This window comes from Stegodyphus dumicola, chromosome 1, assembly GCF_044657685.1.
Source record: "Stegodyphus dumicola isolate Sdum_Otavi_A_Nest chromosome 1, ASM4465768v1".
Taxonomy (NCBI): domain Eukaryota; kingdom Metazoa; phylum Arthropoda; class Arachnida; order Araneae; family Eresidae; genus Stegodyphus; species Stegodyphus dumicola.
This window is the reverse complement of record NC_140768.1, coordinates 189,487,747-189,507,231: the sequence shown is the minus strand read 5'-3', so window position 1 is coordinate 189,507,231 and position 19,485 is coordinate 189,487,747. Positions and strand designations below refer to the sequence as shown.

Below are 19,485 nucleotides of genomic sequence, written 5' to 3'. Positions count from 1 at the left end.
GCTTGAACTAATATATGGACATCTCTAGCCAGTTTAGTTCAAATACATACGAAACAGTATAAAATTTCTTATTATTGTCTACCCCAGTTTGATACGCACCAACAGCATTTCATTTCCTATTATTTTACATTACAGACATTTACATGAATATATTCAGAACACTCCTTTTAATTGAGCAGGAGGTTTCAGATATATTACTAACACAGATTGACTCTTTGAAATATTTTACAAAAATATCTTGGATTTTGTTGTACACATTGTATTTAAATCACCGAACATACGTTAAATTTTGATTTCTATCATGGGAAAACTTCACCCGGATTCTTAATGTGATCCCACCATTTACCGAAGATCTTCATAAACACTGCTATATTTGAACTTAACACAGATATTATTTTTTAACAAGCTACAGAATTTTTAACTACAGAGAAGAATATCCACATTGTAATGTAATATTTTAACTTCACTATAGAGCCATATTTGTGTAAAACATCTAAAAAGAAAGGATGTCTGGACATGGAATTAATGTTAAGTCACGGAAGTGAAACTTTGTCATCTTTTTCCCAACTTAGAACATAAAAATTTCTCAACTAGGAATATATATATATACATATGTTTTTGATCATTATTTTTACAAGTCTCAAAGCTTTTTAATATAGTACTTCTAACTTCAGATATGCATTTCAAATTGACAAACACACTGAACTCTAACATCTTTTTGAGAATGATTTAAGTTATGATACATAGCAAATAAAATCTTACATAACAAGGAATATTGACATGAATTTCCAAATAATAATAAAATGTAACTTCAAAATATTCAATTTAACTGAAGATACGAATTTCAAACTGACATTATTTTGAGTTCTTACCGCTCTTTGAATACATCTGATATTTAAGTTTTCACAGATATGAGAAACATTTTTGCATAAAAACCATACAAAATATATAATCTTGACATGAACTCCATATCATGGTCCAACGTTGGTAACTTAAATGAACCTTTAATAAATTTTAGTGTGAATTAATCTTAAAAAGAAAAATTCAAATGCAAGTATTCAAACAGAAATGCTTCATAAATTTACATCTTAGCAAATATTCAAGAGAATACTATATATCTAGAGATATTATTTACACTAGTTGGTAATGTAATTTATTAGAGCAGTTGCAGACGTATAGGATAGGTATGCAATATCCATGAAAAACCTTCCTACCAAGCCAAAGAGCAATAGTGAAATATAACATATAAGAAGGGGAAAAAATGTCTGAGTATGGAAAACATGAACAAGAAATGAATATTTTTTCTGAAAATGTGCCGAATGGGATAAGTCAGGAGTAAGAACCTTAACCAGTTTCAGGAATAGAGCCTGAAATATAATGAAGTATTTTTAATCTTATTTTTTGTCTATAATGCATTTATTTATACTAAAATATTCTGTTTGAAGACTATATTCTACACTTAGAAGGAATTTAATAAATCAAAATGATTTCGTTTTCTGAAGATTCAAGTTCAGAAATATTACAACTCAAAAGAAAAAAAAGGTTAGAGCGAGAATGAAGTATACCGTAACCAATTAAAAACTTTTTCTTCCTAAAAAAATTAAAGTGAAACTTTTTCCACAAAAAAAAAAAAAAAAAAAAAAAAAAAAAAAAAATCTAAATGAATTTTTTCGACTTTTTAAAATCACAGTGGAGATCTTTCTCCCTAAAAAAAATTAAAGTGAAACTTTTTCAACCTAAAAAAATCTAAATGAATTTTTTTCGACTTTTCGAAATCAAAGTGTAAATTTTCCCCTTACATTTTGATTTTAACATGGGTTTTCCCATAGAAAAATAAAAATGGAGATTTTTTTCCCGGAGATTTTTCTTCCTGCAAAATTTAAAGTGAGACGTTTTCGACTTAAAAAATCTAAACGAATTTTTGTTTCACGTTCTTAAACTCAAAGTGTAATTTTTCTAACTACATTTTGAAATTAACATGGGTTTTCCGATAGAGGAAATAACAGTGGAGATTTTTCGTCTTAAAATATTAAAGCGAAAAATTTTCCAATATATTTTTATGCTTTTGATGCTATTACATTTCTAATGAAATTTGATTCATTGCGAGATAGTTAAATGTTTGTTATATTTTTTCACATCCGAATGCATTTCGTGTCTTACATATGCTCATTACAACCAAGTTAGAAGTTAAGTGAATTCTTCCTGAAATAGTGTACATTTCATTCCGAAAATTATCTTCATTTTGAATTCTGTAATGTATCTTTTTTCCTGCATTCCAAATAAATTTTGTGCGTAAAGTTTTCAGTTTCGATGGAAGTTATTTGCGGATCACAATGATGTTATCGTGTTTCCATAAACCTTTTGAAAACTTTGAGTATTACCAATTTTTAATGTTACGGCCACTGCAAATCATTGAATATTCAAATATTTTCTTATTTATCTTTTACATTACCATGTAAAGATTTGGGAATAAATTTTTATTAAATAGAGATATTGTTTGATTTAATAACGTTTTGAACGTTTGGAAGATTTGACTTCAATAACACTACCACGCTGAATCAGAAAATTAAGAAAAGGAATGGAATTTTTTTACGTTAGTATACTATGGGAATAGAGACTGTTAACCCAGCTCATAAATAATATTTTCTCGAAGTTAGCAAGAATCACTGACTTGCACTATCATAGATTTTTCTCAAGTCTGTTTCTGTCTTAAAGGAAGTTTGTATACTAATTTCCTTAGAAACATGTCTAAGAAAATATCTGACATTCATGAGAAACATCAGCACCTTGATTTAAATTACTAGGAAACTAAGAATCATTTCTTTATAAATATGTTTCTCTTTGACTCAAAAGTTTCTTCTTTATCATATTCTAAATGAACAACTAACCGTACATAAGTAATATATTGTATTGATGAACCAGTGTTACATTTTAACGTATTGTATTACATATTAAATGACTATGAGAAGAAAGTCATGTTTTCCCCTAAATGCTCATTTTTCAAGTAAAATTTTACTATCACACACATGTGTTTATTGCACTTTTTGATAAAATCTCACAGGCTGAAATGAGTGTTTCATTACCAAATTTGTACTTTCCGACTTCATTCTACTGAAACGGAAACATTCATAAGTTATTGCGAAGAAAAATTTGTACATGTTGTATTTTTTGATTAATTTTCATACGACTTGATTATTTTTGAAAATTTTTTTCCTAGTCCAGTGCTAATATATTGCTAATTTTTGCTTTTTCAGTGCCTTTCGTATGTGACATAAACTCAGTTTACAATCTTTTCTTATTTATCACCTTGCATTTCATTGCTGAACCGAGGCTATGCTTTCATTTTTATTACATATCATGCGAATATTATAAAAAAGGCACATTTTTTCCTTCTGTTAGCACAATTTGAACGAGCATTTTACTATTACAGAGACTTCTTTAGTAAAATCTCAACGTTAAACTGAACGTTTCATTACTAAATTTGAAGAATCTGGATTTATCCTACTTAAACGTTCATAACTGGTTAGCAAAATAGTTTATACATGTACTCCGCTCTACTCTTGGTTAATTTTAAATTGTTTTTCATCTATAACACTTGATTTCTAATGAAGTATCGAAATAATTATAAACTATCTGGTTTTTGCAAAGATTTTCGTAGACACATACAGAAAAATTTTCAAAATTATGAGTATTATTACCAAAATAGAATGCTAAATTTCCCTAAAAATATATACATTTATTTCTTTAAAACCACGTACAGAATACCCACATTTAATATTTAATGAGTAATTTTCTATATCAGAACGAAAATTTTTAAATAATATCATGTTCCATAAAATTTATAAATTTGTGATGTCGTTGACTTTTGCAAACGCTTTGAGAGAGTGTGCTCTCGGTACTCTTTTAAACACTTCGAAACTGTTTTCTCTTTGCTATTGGACTATTGGAAACTATTTTATATTTACTATTGATACATGCCAATGAATTCGCGATACTTTTCCTCTTAAGCTGAAGACAAACCAAGAGGAAAGTATCGAGAATTCATAGGCATGTATCAATAGTGAAGATAAAATAGTTTCCAATAGCAAAGAGTAAACAGTTTCGAAGTGTTTAAAAGAGTACCGAGAGCACACTCTCTCAAAGCGTTTGCAAAAAGTCAACGACATCACAAATTTATAAATTTTATGTAAAATGATATTATTTAAAATTTTTCGTTCTGATATAGAAAATTACTCATTAAATATTAAATGTGGGTATTCTGTACGTGTTTTTAAAGAAATATATGTATACATTTTTACGGAAATTTAGCATTCTATTTTGGTAATAATAGTGATAAGTTAGAAAATTTTTCTGTATTCAACACATGTGTCTACGAAATTCTTTGCAAAAAGCAGATAGTTTATAATCATTTCGATACTTCATTAGAAATCAAGTGCTATAGCTGAAAAGCAATTTAAAATTAACCAAGAGTAGAGCGGAGTACATGTATAAACTATTTTGGTAACCGGTTATGAACGTTTAAGTAGGATAAATCCAGAATCTTCAAATTTAGTAATGAAACGTTCAGTTTAACGTTGAGATTTTACTAAAGAAGTCTCTGTAATAATAAAATGCTCGTTCAAATTGTGCTAACAGAAGGAAAAATTGTGCCTTTTTTATAATATTCGCATGATATGTAATAAAAATGAAAGCATAGCCTCGGTTCAGCAATGCAATGCAAGGTGATAAATAAGAAAAGATTGTAAACTGAGTTTATATCACATACGAAAGGCACTGAAAAAGCAAAAATTAGCAATATATTAGCACTGGACTAGGAAAAAAATTTTCAAAAATAATCAAGTCGTATGAAAATTAATCAAAAAATACAACATGTACAAATTTTTCTTCGCAATAACTTATGAATGTTTCCGTTTCAGTAGAATGAAGTCGGAAAGTACAAATTTGGTAATGAAACACTCATTTCAGCCTGTGAGATTTTATCAAAAAGTGCAATAAACACATGTGTGTGATAGTAAAATTCTACTTGAAAAATGAGCATTTAGGGGAAAACATGACTTTTTTTCTCATAGTCATTTAATATGTAATACAATACGTTAAAATGTAACACTGGTTCATCAATACAATATATAACTTATGTACGGTTAGTTGTTCATTTAGAATATGATAAAGAAGAAACTTTTGAGTCAAAGAGAAACATATTTATAAAGAAATGATTCTTAGTTTCCTAGTAATTTAAATCAAGGTGCTGATGTTTCTCATGAATGTCAGATATTTTCTTAGACATGTTTCTAATGAAATTAGTATACAAACTTCCTTTAAGAAAGAAATAGACTTGAGAAAAATCTATGATAGTGCAAGTCAGTGATTCTTGCTAACTTCGAGAAAATATTATTTATGAGCTGGGTTAACAGTCTCTATTCCCATAGTATACTAACATGAAAAAATTCCATTCCTTTTCTTAATTTTCTGATTCAGCGTGGTAGTGTTATTGAAGTCAAATCTTCCAAACGTTCAAAACGTTATTAAATCAAACAATATATCTATTTAATAAAAATTTATTCCCAAATCTTTACATGGCAATGTAAAAGATAAATAAGAAAATATTTGAAAATTCAATGATTTGCAGTGGCCGTAACATTAAAAATTGGTGATACTCAAAGTTTTCAAAAGGTTTATGGAAACACGATAACATCATTGTGATCCGCAAATAACTTCCATCGAAACTGAAAACTTTACGCACAAAATTTATTTGGAATGCAGGAAAAAAGATACATTACAGAATTCAAAATGAAGATACTTTCCGGAATGAAATGTACACTATTTCAGGAAGAATTCACTTAACTTCTAACTTGGTTGTAATGAGCATATGTGAGACACGAAATGCATTCGGATGTGAAAAAATATAACAAACATTTAACTATCTCGCAATGAATCAAATTTCATTGGAAATGTAATAGCAGAAAAATATACTGGAAAATTTTTCGCTTTAATATTTTAAGACGAAAAATCTCCACTGTTATTTCCTCTATCGGAAAACCCATGTTAATTTCAAAATGCAGTTAGAAAAATTACACTTTGAGTTTAAGAACGTAATAAAAATATTCGTTTAGATTTTTAAGTCGAAAAAGTTTCACTTTAAATTTTGTAGGAAGAAATATCTCCACTTTTATTTTGTCTATTGGAAAACCCATGTTAAATTCAAAATGTAAGGGGAAAAATTTACACTTTCATTTTGAAAAGTCAAAAAAAATTCATTTAGAATTTTTTTAGGTCGAAAAAGTTTCACTTTAATTTTTTTTAGGGAGAAAGATCAACACTGTGATTTTAAAAAGTCGAAAAAATTTATTTAGATTTTTTTTTTTTTTTTTTTTTGTAGACAAGGTTTAACTTTAATTTTTTTAGGAAGAAAAAGATTTTAATTGGTTACGGTATACTTCATTCCCGCTCTAACCTTTTTTTCTTTTGAGTTGTAATATTTCTGAACTTGAATCTTCAGAAAACGAAATCATTTTGATTTATTAAATTCCTTCTAAGTGTAGAATATATTCTTCAAACAGAATATTTTAGTATAAATAAATGCATTATAGACAAAAAATAAGATTAAAAATACTTCATTATTTTTCAGGCCCTATTCCTGAAACTGGTTAAGGTTCTTACTCCTCACTTATCCCATTCGGCACATTTTCAGAAAAAATATTCATTTCTTGTTCATGTTTTCCATACTCAGACATTTTTTCCCCTTCTTATATGTTATATTTCACTATTGCTCTTTGGCTTGGTAGGAAGTTTTTTCATGGATATTGCATACCTCTCCTATACGTCTGCAACTGTTCTAATAAATTACATTACCAACTAGTGTAAATAATATCTCTAGATATATAGTATTCTCTTGAATATTTGCTAAGATGTAAATTTGTGAAGCATTTCTGTTTGAATACTTGCATTTGAATTTTTCTTTTTAAGATTAATTCACACTAAAATGTATTAAAGGTTCATTTAAGTTACCAACGTTGGGCCATGATATGGAGTTCATATCAATATTATATGTTTTGTATGGTACTTACTCAAAAATGTTTCTCATATCTGTGAAAACTTAAATATCAGATGTACTCAAAGAGCGGTAAGAACTCTAAGTAAAGGAATGTCAGTATGAAATGGACATCTTCAGTTAAATTGAATATATTAAAGTTACGTTGTATTATTATTTGGAAATTCATGTCAATATTCCCTGTTATGTAGGATTTTATTTGCTATGTATCATAAGTTAAATCATTCTCAAAACGATGTTAGAGTTCAGTGTGTTTGTCAATTTGAAATGCATATCTTAATTTAGAAGTACTATATTAAAAATCTTTGAGACTTGTAAAAATAATGATCGAATATATATATATATATTCCTAGTTGAGAAATTTTTATGTTCTAAGTTGGGAAAAAGATGACAAAGTTTCACTTCCGTGACTTAACATTAATTCCATGTCCAGACATCCTTTCTTTTTAGATGTTTTACACAAATATGGTTCTATAGTGAAGTTAAAATATTACATTACAATGTGGATATTCTTCTCTGTAGTTAAAAATTCTGTAGCTTGTTAAAAAATAATATCTGTGTTAAGTTCAAATATAGCAGTGTTTATGAAGATCTTCGGTAAATGGTGGGATCACATTAAGAATCCGGGTGAAGTTTTCCCATGATAGAAATCAAAATTTAACGTATGTTCGGTGATTTAAATACAATGTGTACAACAAAATCCAAGATATTTTTGTAAAATATTTCAAAGAGTCAATCTGTGTTAGTAATATATCTGAAACCTCCTGCTCAATTAAAAGGAGTGTTCTGAATATATTCATGTAAATGTCTGTAATGTAAAATAATAGGAAATGAAATGCTGTTGGTGCGTATCAAACTCGGGTAGACAATAATAAGAAATTTTATACTGTTTCGTATGTATTTGAACTAAACTGGCTAGAGATGTCCATATATTAGTTCAAGCAGCTTTTATGTTGTGAAAATTTATTTTTTCGGAATTAGAAGGTTTAATTCAAAGTCAGTAGATCTTTAAAAAATCCGTATAAGTCTGTATATATTTTTAGAAAAAAAGAATCAGAAATGTTAACAGGGATATGTTTTAAAAACACGATAAAGGTTAAATGTGAGGCAAAATGTCTAAATGGAAAATAGAAAGTTAAAAATTTAGATTTTTTTTGACACATTTCGTGAATCCTTTGAATAAAAATGAGATGTGTAAAAGAGAATCCGCGATGTTTTTGTATAGTGTTTCAAAAAGTTAGTATAATACGTTAGAAGAGAAAGTTCGGAGTATCACCCGTTAAGTGTTAGTAGTATGGTGTAATACATTAGAAGAGAAAGTTTTCTATATCTTAAGTATTAGTAGCGTAAAAAAATAATAAGCAATATAATATGCTAAGAAAGCTATATGGAAGGAAGATCGTAATTATTGGTTTAAATTTACAGAAAATTTTATAAATGAAAGCGTCTAGAGGGAAATTATATGCGTGTAAGTTCCAGCTTAAATTTCATAGACAGAGAAATATATATGTAACTTTGCGCTTCGAGAAATGGAGGTGTAATATCAATAAGTATTTGAAACATTAAGAAAAACCTTAAGAGGAATATAAAAGAAAGAAAAAAGAAATGAGAGAAGAAAATTCTTGAAAAAATTTTAAAAAAAAAAACTTTTATATAAAAGAAAAATTAAAAATTACTTTTTGAAGTAAAATATAGGAAAAAAGACAGAGTTCGTAAAAAATAAATAAAATATCGTATGAAAATAAGTACAGCTTTTGTAAAACAAATAAAGTGAAAAATGTAAAACATGGAAAGGAAAGATTAAATTTAAGGGAAAAAAGCCTTTTGTAAAATAAAAAGGGAAAAAAATTAAAATTGTGAAAACGTATTACTTTTATAAAATCTATTACTTTTGCAAGTTAAACGTAAGGGAAAAGAATGCAAAACTTAAAAATGTGGAAAAAAAAAAGAAAATCTTATGTTTATATATAAAAAATATGGTGTGAAAATTACTACATTTAATTTATCGGCGAGAAGAAAGAAAATTACCTAAATTATGTTTGTGAGATAAAGAAATGAGAAATCTAAAATATCTTAACTTAAAGTAGAAACAAAATACATTTAAAGTTATGATTTCATTCATTATCGAGGATGTACAAAGGTCTGAGCAAGTTGGAACAGAATTGCCTATGGGCAATCCGTCAGCCTCATGCTGGTTTCTGCTGCACAGTCATATGAACAAAGAGGATGGATACGATCAAATAATAATCAAATAATGGGATTCAGGAGATAAAAGCACGGCTTTTTGTTATCGTCCACGTTTCGCCTGGCATAGATGGCCAAATACATGAAATTTACATGTACGTTTTTCATTAAATACTACTATATTAAGTCAAATAGTATAATCAATTAAAAATAATTTTTAATAACTTCGTGAGGATCCACGAGTACTAATCAGAATGCACTATGGATAAGACTACTGCTCTCTAGCGGTGATTGCTGAACTAAATAGAATGTTCTAGAAATTCTCACATGTATCTGCATACTGCAATCAGGTTGCGGATTACGTATGACATCAGAGCAGCGGGGAGTTCTACATCAATGGATAAGCGCGGACATGAAACTGGATTACAACACAAACAGGATGAAACATGCAGCTGGCGTAGCAATAGCAAGATAATCCTAGCTGATAATGCGTGATGACGCCACGAACAGGATGCGACGCGTCCGTAGTTGGTGACGTATCAACCCACACGGACTCCTCCGTAAATTTCCTTCCCCCTGTGCGCCACGCAGCCCATCGTCTGTGAGCGCCTCAGGAGGTTTCATCTCCCGAGCGCCTCAGCGCCTAATGGCCCCAAATCACCTTATTGTACCTATTCCGATTCATAATAAACATGCATAATACATAATAGATATACATACTGATTCATAATAAACATACATAATAGATAAACATACTGATTCATAATAAACATACATAATAGATAAACATACCGATTCATAATAAACATACATAATACATAATAGATAAACATACTGATTCATAATAAACAGGAAATCTTTTAATCATGAATAAGAAAATACAATGTTAACATTTCTTTCAACGTCCGTATTACACCTAACAAAGTTACGAATGTGGCAAGGAATTCAGCAGATTTTTAATTTAGAAACTTCAAGATATCTGAATTTTATTTTGAGGATTTATTTTCCGATGCTTTGTTTTCAAGAGATCTAATTTTTTTGTTGCATGACTTTATTGCGACGCTCATGAAAACGCCCTAGTTGCATAGCCGTTTTCATGTTTTTCCTAGATGCCTAGTTGCATGGACCATGTGTAATGTGGATACAAGCGAGTTTCCCTTAAAAAGTCCTCCATGTAGGTATCTGTCCCCTCAGGAAGATATCTTTCGTATGCTCTGCCATAATCAAACAAACCAAACTGGCCTAATTCCTAATGAGCTACAAGAGAAGCAAGACACTTAAGCTCACCAATATTCAAATCCACTCGATTTTACTAAGTGTCTGACTCAGCGATTCCAGAGTTCTATTAGCCGCGAAAAAAAAATATTCAGTACGTTTTACCAGTGTTGGCTAACTGATCTCTAATTTTCAATCATCTCCAGCGACTTTCTTGTTGATAAAGGACAGAAAAAACACTAAATGCAAATACTGACAAGCATATCTACCATTGACTTGCACTGCATAATCTTACCAAAAATTACTAAATATTTTTACTGTCTTCTAACATTTTATGTAATCCACTTACAATGAAGTTTCTTATTCGGGATTTAACCGTCTTTTAAGAAGCTGTCTTTTGTTTCCCGAGAAGCAACCACAACAATCCATTATTCTGGTGACAGTTTCCAAGCATGAACCATGCTTGGAAACTTTCGCTTTCGCTTTCTACATAAACTTTCATATATTTTTACACTTTTATTTCCTTCATCTATCTTACTATTTTCTTTCTTCATCCAATAGAATTTAAAAACTTTTAACATACATAATTACACGAATCTCGGTAATGTACTGACGTCTCTTTCTTGTGTTTGATAGATGTCTTTTCAAAACACCAAATATAAATGAACATCACCTAGTTATGAAAAAAGTATTATTCTATTACCCTCAAACCAATTCTTCACACGAAGATCAGATTTTTCTGTAGGTAGCCCTTTATCCTGCACTACCACATTTTCCTTTTTTTCCGACACTTAACATCATCGTGTGGCCATTTCAGCAAATTTTTATTTAAGGAAAAGATATCAAATCTCTGGTGTAGTTTCTTGATCCGTTCGTTGGCAGGTTCTTTAAATTATAGTTTTTGCTCCTTTGTTGTTATTTTTAAAATCCTCATTCAGAAACTGCGAAAATGTTTTTTTGTATGATCAGAAGTAAAAACAAGTGAAGTTACGAGAAAAAGTGCGGAAAAAAAAGTAATGCAAATGGCAACGGAATGTTTCTTTTGTCATGAAAAAACTACTAAGAAAGTGCGACCAGAGCTAACCGAAAAATAACATATCTTCATGAACCTAATTTACGTTCTTGTGTTATTTACATTCAATCTAATACAAAAAGTAGAAAACAAATTGAAGAAGTTAACATAAAAAACTATATTCTTTAAAATAAAACTTTACACGTTTTATTGTACAAAACAGAAACGACCAAATTATGAACTTATACAGGCCCGTTTACATGTGTCTTAAGGTTTTGATTTACGAGTATTTAGGAATATGATTTGATACTATAACAAATTATTTTAATACGTATTTCAAGTAGGGATATTTCATGTTGTCTTTGTTAATAGAATTACAGATCGAATGTGAGAGGCTTAAGTGAGTTTGCTGCTTTGCATGCATATTCACAATGTTGTCATTAACTTGCATTATGTTCTCAAAGTATAAATATTTTGCTGTAAATTAAATTCAAAATAGCATATGTAATTTCTTGCGTGTGTAATCTCTTGCTTTAGCTGCAGAAATAGTTTAAATAGCTTCAGTTAATGGATTTAAATAACCCCTGTTTATTATTGCAAGCCATGTTTCTTTTGGCTGAAACAAAATGTAATGACCGGCATTACATTTCGTTTCAGCATCCATTTTGTTTTCACCTACGCGTCATCAACAAACATCTTCAACTAATCATTCTAATAATTAATCATTCTCATAATGATTCAAATAAACAGCTGAATTTTCAGATTTAAGCAGAAACTATGATAATCTATTCTTGTAGAATCAGAAACTAGGTGCATTCATGATCAACATTAGCTTAAAACCCTAAATATCCTAAATACCCTAAATGGTTTTCATAGTGCTTCAGATTTGGGTCTGTAAGAATTGAAATGGTTGAATCATAGTGAGAATGCCCTGTTATTGTAAAGAAAAGAATTACAGGCGTGAATTTCTTACCTTAATGTTGGGCGTGTCGGCCAAATTTTGGAACCTCCCGAGAGTAGAGCGTCCATCGTTGTCAGAACTGTGGATGAATGTTACACACTTGTAATTAAGAAATTTGAGAATCTCGATCCACACATCTGCCTGATTGGAGTAAGGAGGTATGGTTCGCATGAAGGACGTATGCAGATTCTGAAAAGAGAAGGGAAAAGGATAAGCCTGTTAATCATATGTTTGGTGGTCTAGCTTTAGAATAGAGCCTGAAATGACATCTCATGACCAATATTCAAAAGAAGCTCCTGGCAAGAGCAAGGTCCAAAAGAAGCTCCTGACTCCAATCAGGCAGATCCACACGTCTGTCTAATTGGAGTAAGGAGGTATGGTTTGGAGTAAAGAAGTGTGGTTCGCATGAAGGACATATGCAGATTCTGAAAAGAGGAGGGAAAAGGATAAGCCTGTTAATCATATGTTTGGTGGTCTAGCTTTAGAATGGAGCCTGAAATGACATCTCATGAGCAATATTCAAAAGAAGCTCCTGGCAAGAGCAAGGTCCAAAAGAAGCTCCTGACTCCAATTAGGCAGATCCACACATCTGTCTAATTGGAATAAGGATGTATGGTTCGGAGTAAGGAAGTATGGTTCGTATGAAGGACGCATGCAGATTCTGAAAAGAGAAGGGAAAAGGAAGAGCCTGTTAATCATAAGTTTGGTGGCCTGGCTTTAGAATGGAGCCTGAAGTGACGTCTCATGAGCAAGCTCCAAAAGAAGCTCCTGATAAAGCTTCAAGGGGAAAGAATTAGTTAATCTCATACCAGTTATAGGAAAAACATACATTAAGCACATGACAGAAATTCAAGATACAAAAATATGTTCTGTTCATTAACAGTTCACAGGCAATACACAAATTATTCTATATATAATAGCAGTTCCATTCAAGAACATAAAATGTGCATTTGCGATTGATGGGCAGTACGCAGGTTGAGCGATAAGCAGCGGTAATTCATGGCAAGACGCGCATTATTCCCATAAAAAGTGTGTATTCACAAGAGGTTGATTATAAAATGAGCAGTATTGCAGACAATGCCTACAGTTTTAGTTTATGGTCCAAACGCCGGTTATAACCATGCTCAGATTCCTCTCATCGACAAGGGCAGATTATGTTTATGACAGTGGACGGCTGATAAAGTTTACATTATACTACGAAATTACGCATTACATTATACTACAAAATTACGAAATACATAATATTACGAAAATAGCAAATCCATGAATAAGATACAGGTGTGATTTATAGAAAATAAAATGTCTCTTTCAAAATTTAGAAGACAGTAACGAATTTAGAAATGTGAATAATCATTATAATTTATTTTCAGGTTATACTTCTTTAATAAATATATGTTGTAGGTATATATTTTTATGGTAAATCAAGCCTAATGAATTAAGTGCGAAGAAAGCATTCCGAGTGGTTTAAACCGCTGAATACCGGCAAATAGACGTCTATGAGCATTTTTGTTGTTTTCCTTATATATAAGTAAATCTGAGTAAGTTTTCCTACGAAATTCTTCTGCCGAAGTCACGGCTTTAAGGCAAATAATCACAGTTTGCTTTCTCATAATCCTTGCTTTGTTCTTTTTTTTTTCCTTTTAAGTTTCCTATCTTTTTTTTTTTATTTCAAACTTTACCACTCTATTTAAATCGACGTCGCAAAACTTGTTCTTTTTTCTTTCATTGTTATTGTTGTTGTTGTTGTCTTGTCCATATTACATGGAACAATAGTTTCCGGAGCCGCCGCGCAGACGGTATGGTGGTTCGGGGAGCCTGACTGCGATAGCGAAGGACCCCGGTTCGAATCCCGGAGAAGGCATGGATGTAAAAATTGTCTGTCCCTTCATGGGACGCAAAGGTGGCCCACCAATTCGGTGCCTCCATAATAAAGAGACTACCACATTTGGCCTTAGGAGTGGCCGATGCCGGCATAGCAAGTGCCCGCCATTGCAAAGAAAAAATAATGGTTACCTACTCCGAAGAGAGGTTGGACTTCTATTTTTCACCCCCGATTTTGACTGAGAGCACCCTGGGAATCACCAATCCACACGAGAGGACTTTCAGCTCGCAGCCCACTTAGAGTGCCGCCATGCCGCACCGACGCTATACATTTACAAGCATCCATATCTTACCCTGGATTCGAACCCGGTCCCTTCGGTACCGTAGTAGGCTCCCCCTAACCATTCCACTTTGCGAGAAGTCCCGACCCTTAGGCCAGTCTCGGACCTAAAGAGTCGGACATTCCATCAGCTCCTAAGAATATGGCAAGGACGTTGGGTTCAAGCCTCCACAGGGAGACGTGTTTACAATCTCATTCCCAAGGTTAAGACAACAATCCAAACTAATAGCAATTACATGACGTATTTCCTCAGTGGTCATGGGCCCTTTCCTTCATACCTCTGCCGCTTTGGCTTGAGAGAGAATGGTAACTGCGAATGTGGGGAGGAGGGTCATCCAGATCATTTTGTGTTCTCCTGCCCACAGCCTTGAACAGCCTCAAGCAACCAGGAGCCAGATTCTGGCCAAATTGGTTCCAGAATCTACAAAGTAACAGAGTTGCCCAGCAGAAACTGAAAACAATAATTGACTACTGTACTAGCAATTACTCTTCTAACACTGGAAGATAGTAGTCATAAAAGTCTATATAAGCTAGTTCAATATGTCAGCAACAGAATATGTGATATTTATGTTCATTATGTAATTTTGTATTTATGCTGTGCCAGGTTCTCATACATAAAGTTGTACTGTATCTGAATGTTGTAATGTATCTGTACATGTTTATATCTTTTATTTATGGTACCTAATTTATACTAAGGATCACGCGTACCTCAATGGCATGCTTCTTGTAAACTTTAACTATCATGATAACGTATATGTATGGGTGTATATATCAATATGAGTGAGAGTATGTATACTTCTATTTGTTTCGGAATATCTATGTATGTAAGTGTGTATATATCTGTATATGAGTTTGTATTTATATGAATATACATATATTTTGATTGTACTCTCCTTCAAGTGCCTTGTATTCACATGTATATATTTCTTTGTACATTGTTGTACTCTTCTTCAAGTGCCTTGTAGGCACATGTATATATTTCTTTGTACATTATTGTACTCTTCTTCAAGTGCCTTGTATGCATATGTATATCTCTTTTTTTGCATTTTATAAATGTCGTCTGCTCAGCCGGGGCTGCCCAGGGTTGCGGCCTGGTAACTAGTGGTTGACTTCCGCCGAGTTGGTAACTAATTCTGCATGAATATATCTATACCTGGGTCGGAAGCCAACTCAGCGGTTTACCTCCCCTAACCACTATACCGTCTGAAAGACTTTCTTCCTCTTTTATTGCTTATTAAATATTACAGTCCTATACCCACCAGAAAGTTTCTTATGATCATGATTATAATTTTGCTTCCTTCCTTTGTATGCAAACACTTACAGAATATTAAAAAACTATACATTTTAATTTTAAGAAAAGTTTTGACAACGTCTAGTTCCTATTCTAAAAAGACCTCGACATCAATCCATCTTCAGTCGCAAGCGATTACAAGATTAGATACCTCAAATTTTCATTGCAGTAAAAAAATACTATTTTATGTTTTTCTTTTGCGACATGTGTGAATTTCTGATGTTATGTATAGTGCCTGAGTGCCGCTGAATTTCTACAATTCAATTAAATAAAGAATATTTTACAAATGCGAAAAGTTGCAATTTTCATTCGCTTTATGAAATACTACCATGAAAGAACAAACAAACTGTAATACTGATATTATACACCAGCTTCTAACAGTTAAGTATGCGATAGGAAAATAAACAAAAAAGGAAAAGTAAAGCTTTGATCAACACCAGCTAATGATTCTACAGTGGCGCCCGAACTAAAAAGTGGTGGACGATAATTCGTCACCACCAAGATTTGGCGATTGGGTCTCCTAATTCCCAAGCGCCATTGAAAAGGGAGGATAGGGTATTTTCTCCCCCTTTGCCCGTGCTTTCGTGGTGTAATTGGAAGCATACTGGACGCGTATTCGAGAGATCGGGTGTTCGAATCCCGGCGAGAACACTGCATATTTTTCATTTCTCCTGCATTAAAAAAAAAAAAAAAAAAAAAAAAAAAAAAAAAAACACCTAATCATTTTACACCTTATTCACCTAATATGAAACAGTGTGACAATTTCTCATTTTCATGGTTAAGTTGTTGTTTCTTTGTCACCATTTTGAATCTATTGATCCAATAAAAGAAAATCTGCTGTGAGCCCTGGAGAAATTTCATGAAAACAGCTTTTCTAAACTATTTTCGATTATTGGAAGAAACATAAGTGTGTATGTGAATTGTAGTCAGAGGGGATTACTTTGAAAGGGATATAATAAAAATTGACTGATAAATTGAAATATTATGTTTCATAGAAATATTCCGAATTCGTTTTATTACAGTAGTATAATAGAACGAACTGATAATTATGAGCATTTGTATAGTTAATGTAATTAGAAAAGATATTTTACTAATTACACTGACATCGTATATTGAATGCATAAGTGCAGAATCATTCGGTTTATTTTATAATTATTTGAACTGATAGTTTTTCACAAGCTGTAACTTACTGTAAAAGCCATCTTCCGATTACTTAGGTTTAAAAAATGCTAAATTCGGCCTTTATTGTTTCTGAAATTATCACAATAATTTTGCGATAAATGTCAATTTGGAAGGTGACTGCAAATAAAGGAACAATGAAAACTGCCTATTTTGCTTTTTTATGAAAACAAAATGGAGTTTGAAACTGCTTTGCACTGAGTTCTAGTTCAGGCTAAGCTGTCTTAGGCGGCAAGGCCGTACATATACGGCCTAGAATATTTATTGTGATAGCTGTAAGAACGTATATATACGTGCATATTAAAATATGTCAACGAAATTAAGGCAATATATCAAAAGAAAACAAATCCAGTATGAAATACCAGGAGAGTTTTTGCATCAAAATCAAAAAATAATTTGTTCTCATAGTAGTTTTGGGGAATTTGTGCTTTCTTAGCGAAAAGCCTGGCCGCCCAGAGGGTTTATAGATAAACGTGTAAAGCTCTGTTTAATCAGGTTGTTCACTTGGAGTCATCTTCCCTTTAACTCCCTCCGGAGAAATAACAGTGAGAATTCATTACTTCCTCCTGGAAACCGGAAGACCGTGCGGCCAATGCACCGGTCCTTCCTGTTGCAGAATGAGATTGGATGCGTTTTGCTCTTCATCCGCTTAAGATGCTGAAAGAGAGCTAAGAGGGATGGGAAAATCTGAGGTTGTGTGCGCGTGCAAAGAGGCAATTGTGAATAGGGAGAAAATGAAACCCTCGTTTCCTAGGGCAACGAGAAACTTGCCGGAATCGATATAGCGTCCGGCACTCTGGCAGCGTGCCAGATATCCGGCCTGTTGAGGGTAGGCAGGGACGAGATCAACCTTCTATTTTTAGACGGAGCGGGTAGTGCTGGAGAATTAATTTGAAGAAAAGTTTACCTTTGTGGAGATCAGTTCTTTTTGAGGTTCGGAATGGAATATTTCCTCCATGGAAGGTTCTAATAAAGCGCTGTCGAACTAAATTAAATACACTAGAACTTCAGTTATCCGAGCATCGGAATGTTTGCTTTTTCCATATAAGGCTTAAGGTTTCCAAAGAAGCCGTAAAATTAATTTCAATGAATACGGACGATGTACAATATCTGGCCAATAATTTTATTTATCCGGCAAACATCAGTGTCAAAGTTATTAGCATACTGGCCTGCTGGGCTTTCTTTACTCTGCAAGCCTGTTTGACCGTAAAAGTAATGTCTCTATTTACTAATTCAGAAGTCAAACAACAAAAATCAGCGTTATATTTTCAAAATTTTCACTGGACGCTCGAATTTTGAAAATATAACACTGATTTTTGTTGTTTGACTTCTGAATTAATATTTGTTCGGTGTGTTATTGTGTCTTAATGTCTCCATTTGTTTGCTGTTAGTTATAGCCGTTAGTTAGTTTGCTTTGGTGTTGTTATTTTTGCCTTCTACTAACCAGAAAACTTTTTTTTAAAATTTTCATACACATTTTATTGCAAAGGCAATATAGGGATTTCACTAAATTTCTTCCAAATTCAACATACAATCGTTTTTATTTATTATTATGATAAAAAATCGAAAATTAATTTAAAATAACGATACACAAGACTTTTCTTTAAAAGAGTTTTATCAGAAGTTGTTACAACTTTCATCAATTTCTGGAAACAATTCGCACTTCGCTTTCTGTTATCGTTTCTGAATAAATACACTTTTTAATTAATAAAGAATTTTTACTTTGCCGACTTCCCAAAAATGACAAATGCAACTGTGCAAAGAATGTGCATTACATTTTGTTTTTCTTTTGCAGCAGAGAAATTTCTGTTGCAAATTCCTTTGCAACTTATCAGACCTTTTGCAGAGAAATTTCTGCTGCAAAAGATCTGATAAGTTGCAAAGGAATTTGACAAAAATACTTAAACAAGAGCGACATATTTTGTTTGGTATTAAATGTTTAAGGAGAGGAAAGAATGCGTCAAATACACTCTGGTAGAGCATCCACTTCAACTTATGAACAACATGTCGATCAAGTAAGAGATGTATTGTTAAGCGATTATTGTTTAAAATTTGAGGATATAATTGAACAATTTCTTGTATCATTCGATGCTGTCGCACAATTTTGAAAGTTCATTTGGCCTTATGATGCATCGCTTCTCAAGCGGTTTCAAAATAATCGCATTTTAGAATGGTGTTCAAGGAGCCCAAGAGAAGCTTTTCATTCTGAAGTGAATCATTCTTTAAACGCATTATGGTCGGTGATGAGACATAGGCCTAGGTTTTTGATATAGAAACAGACTAAAATGAAGACGCTCAAAAGATTATACAATATCCCCCCCCCGCGAAAATAAAAGTCCATTTCAGAGTCATTTTGAAATCATAAAGATCGAAAAGAGAATTTTAACTGCTTCCTCGGTTTGCCATGGCGTTGGTGCAATATGAATTTCTACTA

The 19,485-nt window shown here is 32.0% G+C and overlaps 1 protein-coding gene across 4 annotated transcripts in view; it reads right to left on the bottom strand.

Annotated features, from left to right (window-relative positions):
• Positions 1 to 19,485, bottom strand: part of Nmdar1 (glutamate ionotropic receptor NMDA type subunit 1) — a 158,237-nt gene that overhangs the window by 112,950 nt on the left and 25,802 nt on the right. For all 4 annotated transcript variants that reach the window (XM_085824072.1, XM_085824077.1, XM_085824083.1 and 1 more), the window contains exon 4: positions 12,433 to 12,609. In XM_085824072.1, the coding sequence (XP_085680198.1) occupies positions 12,433 to 12,609 (177 nt within the window). The remainder of the gene's footprint in view (positions 1 to 12,432; positions 12,610 to 19,485) is intronic.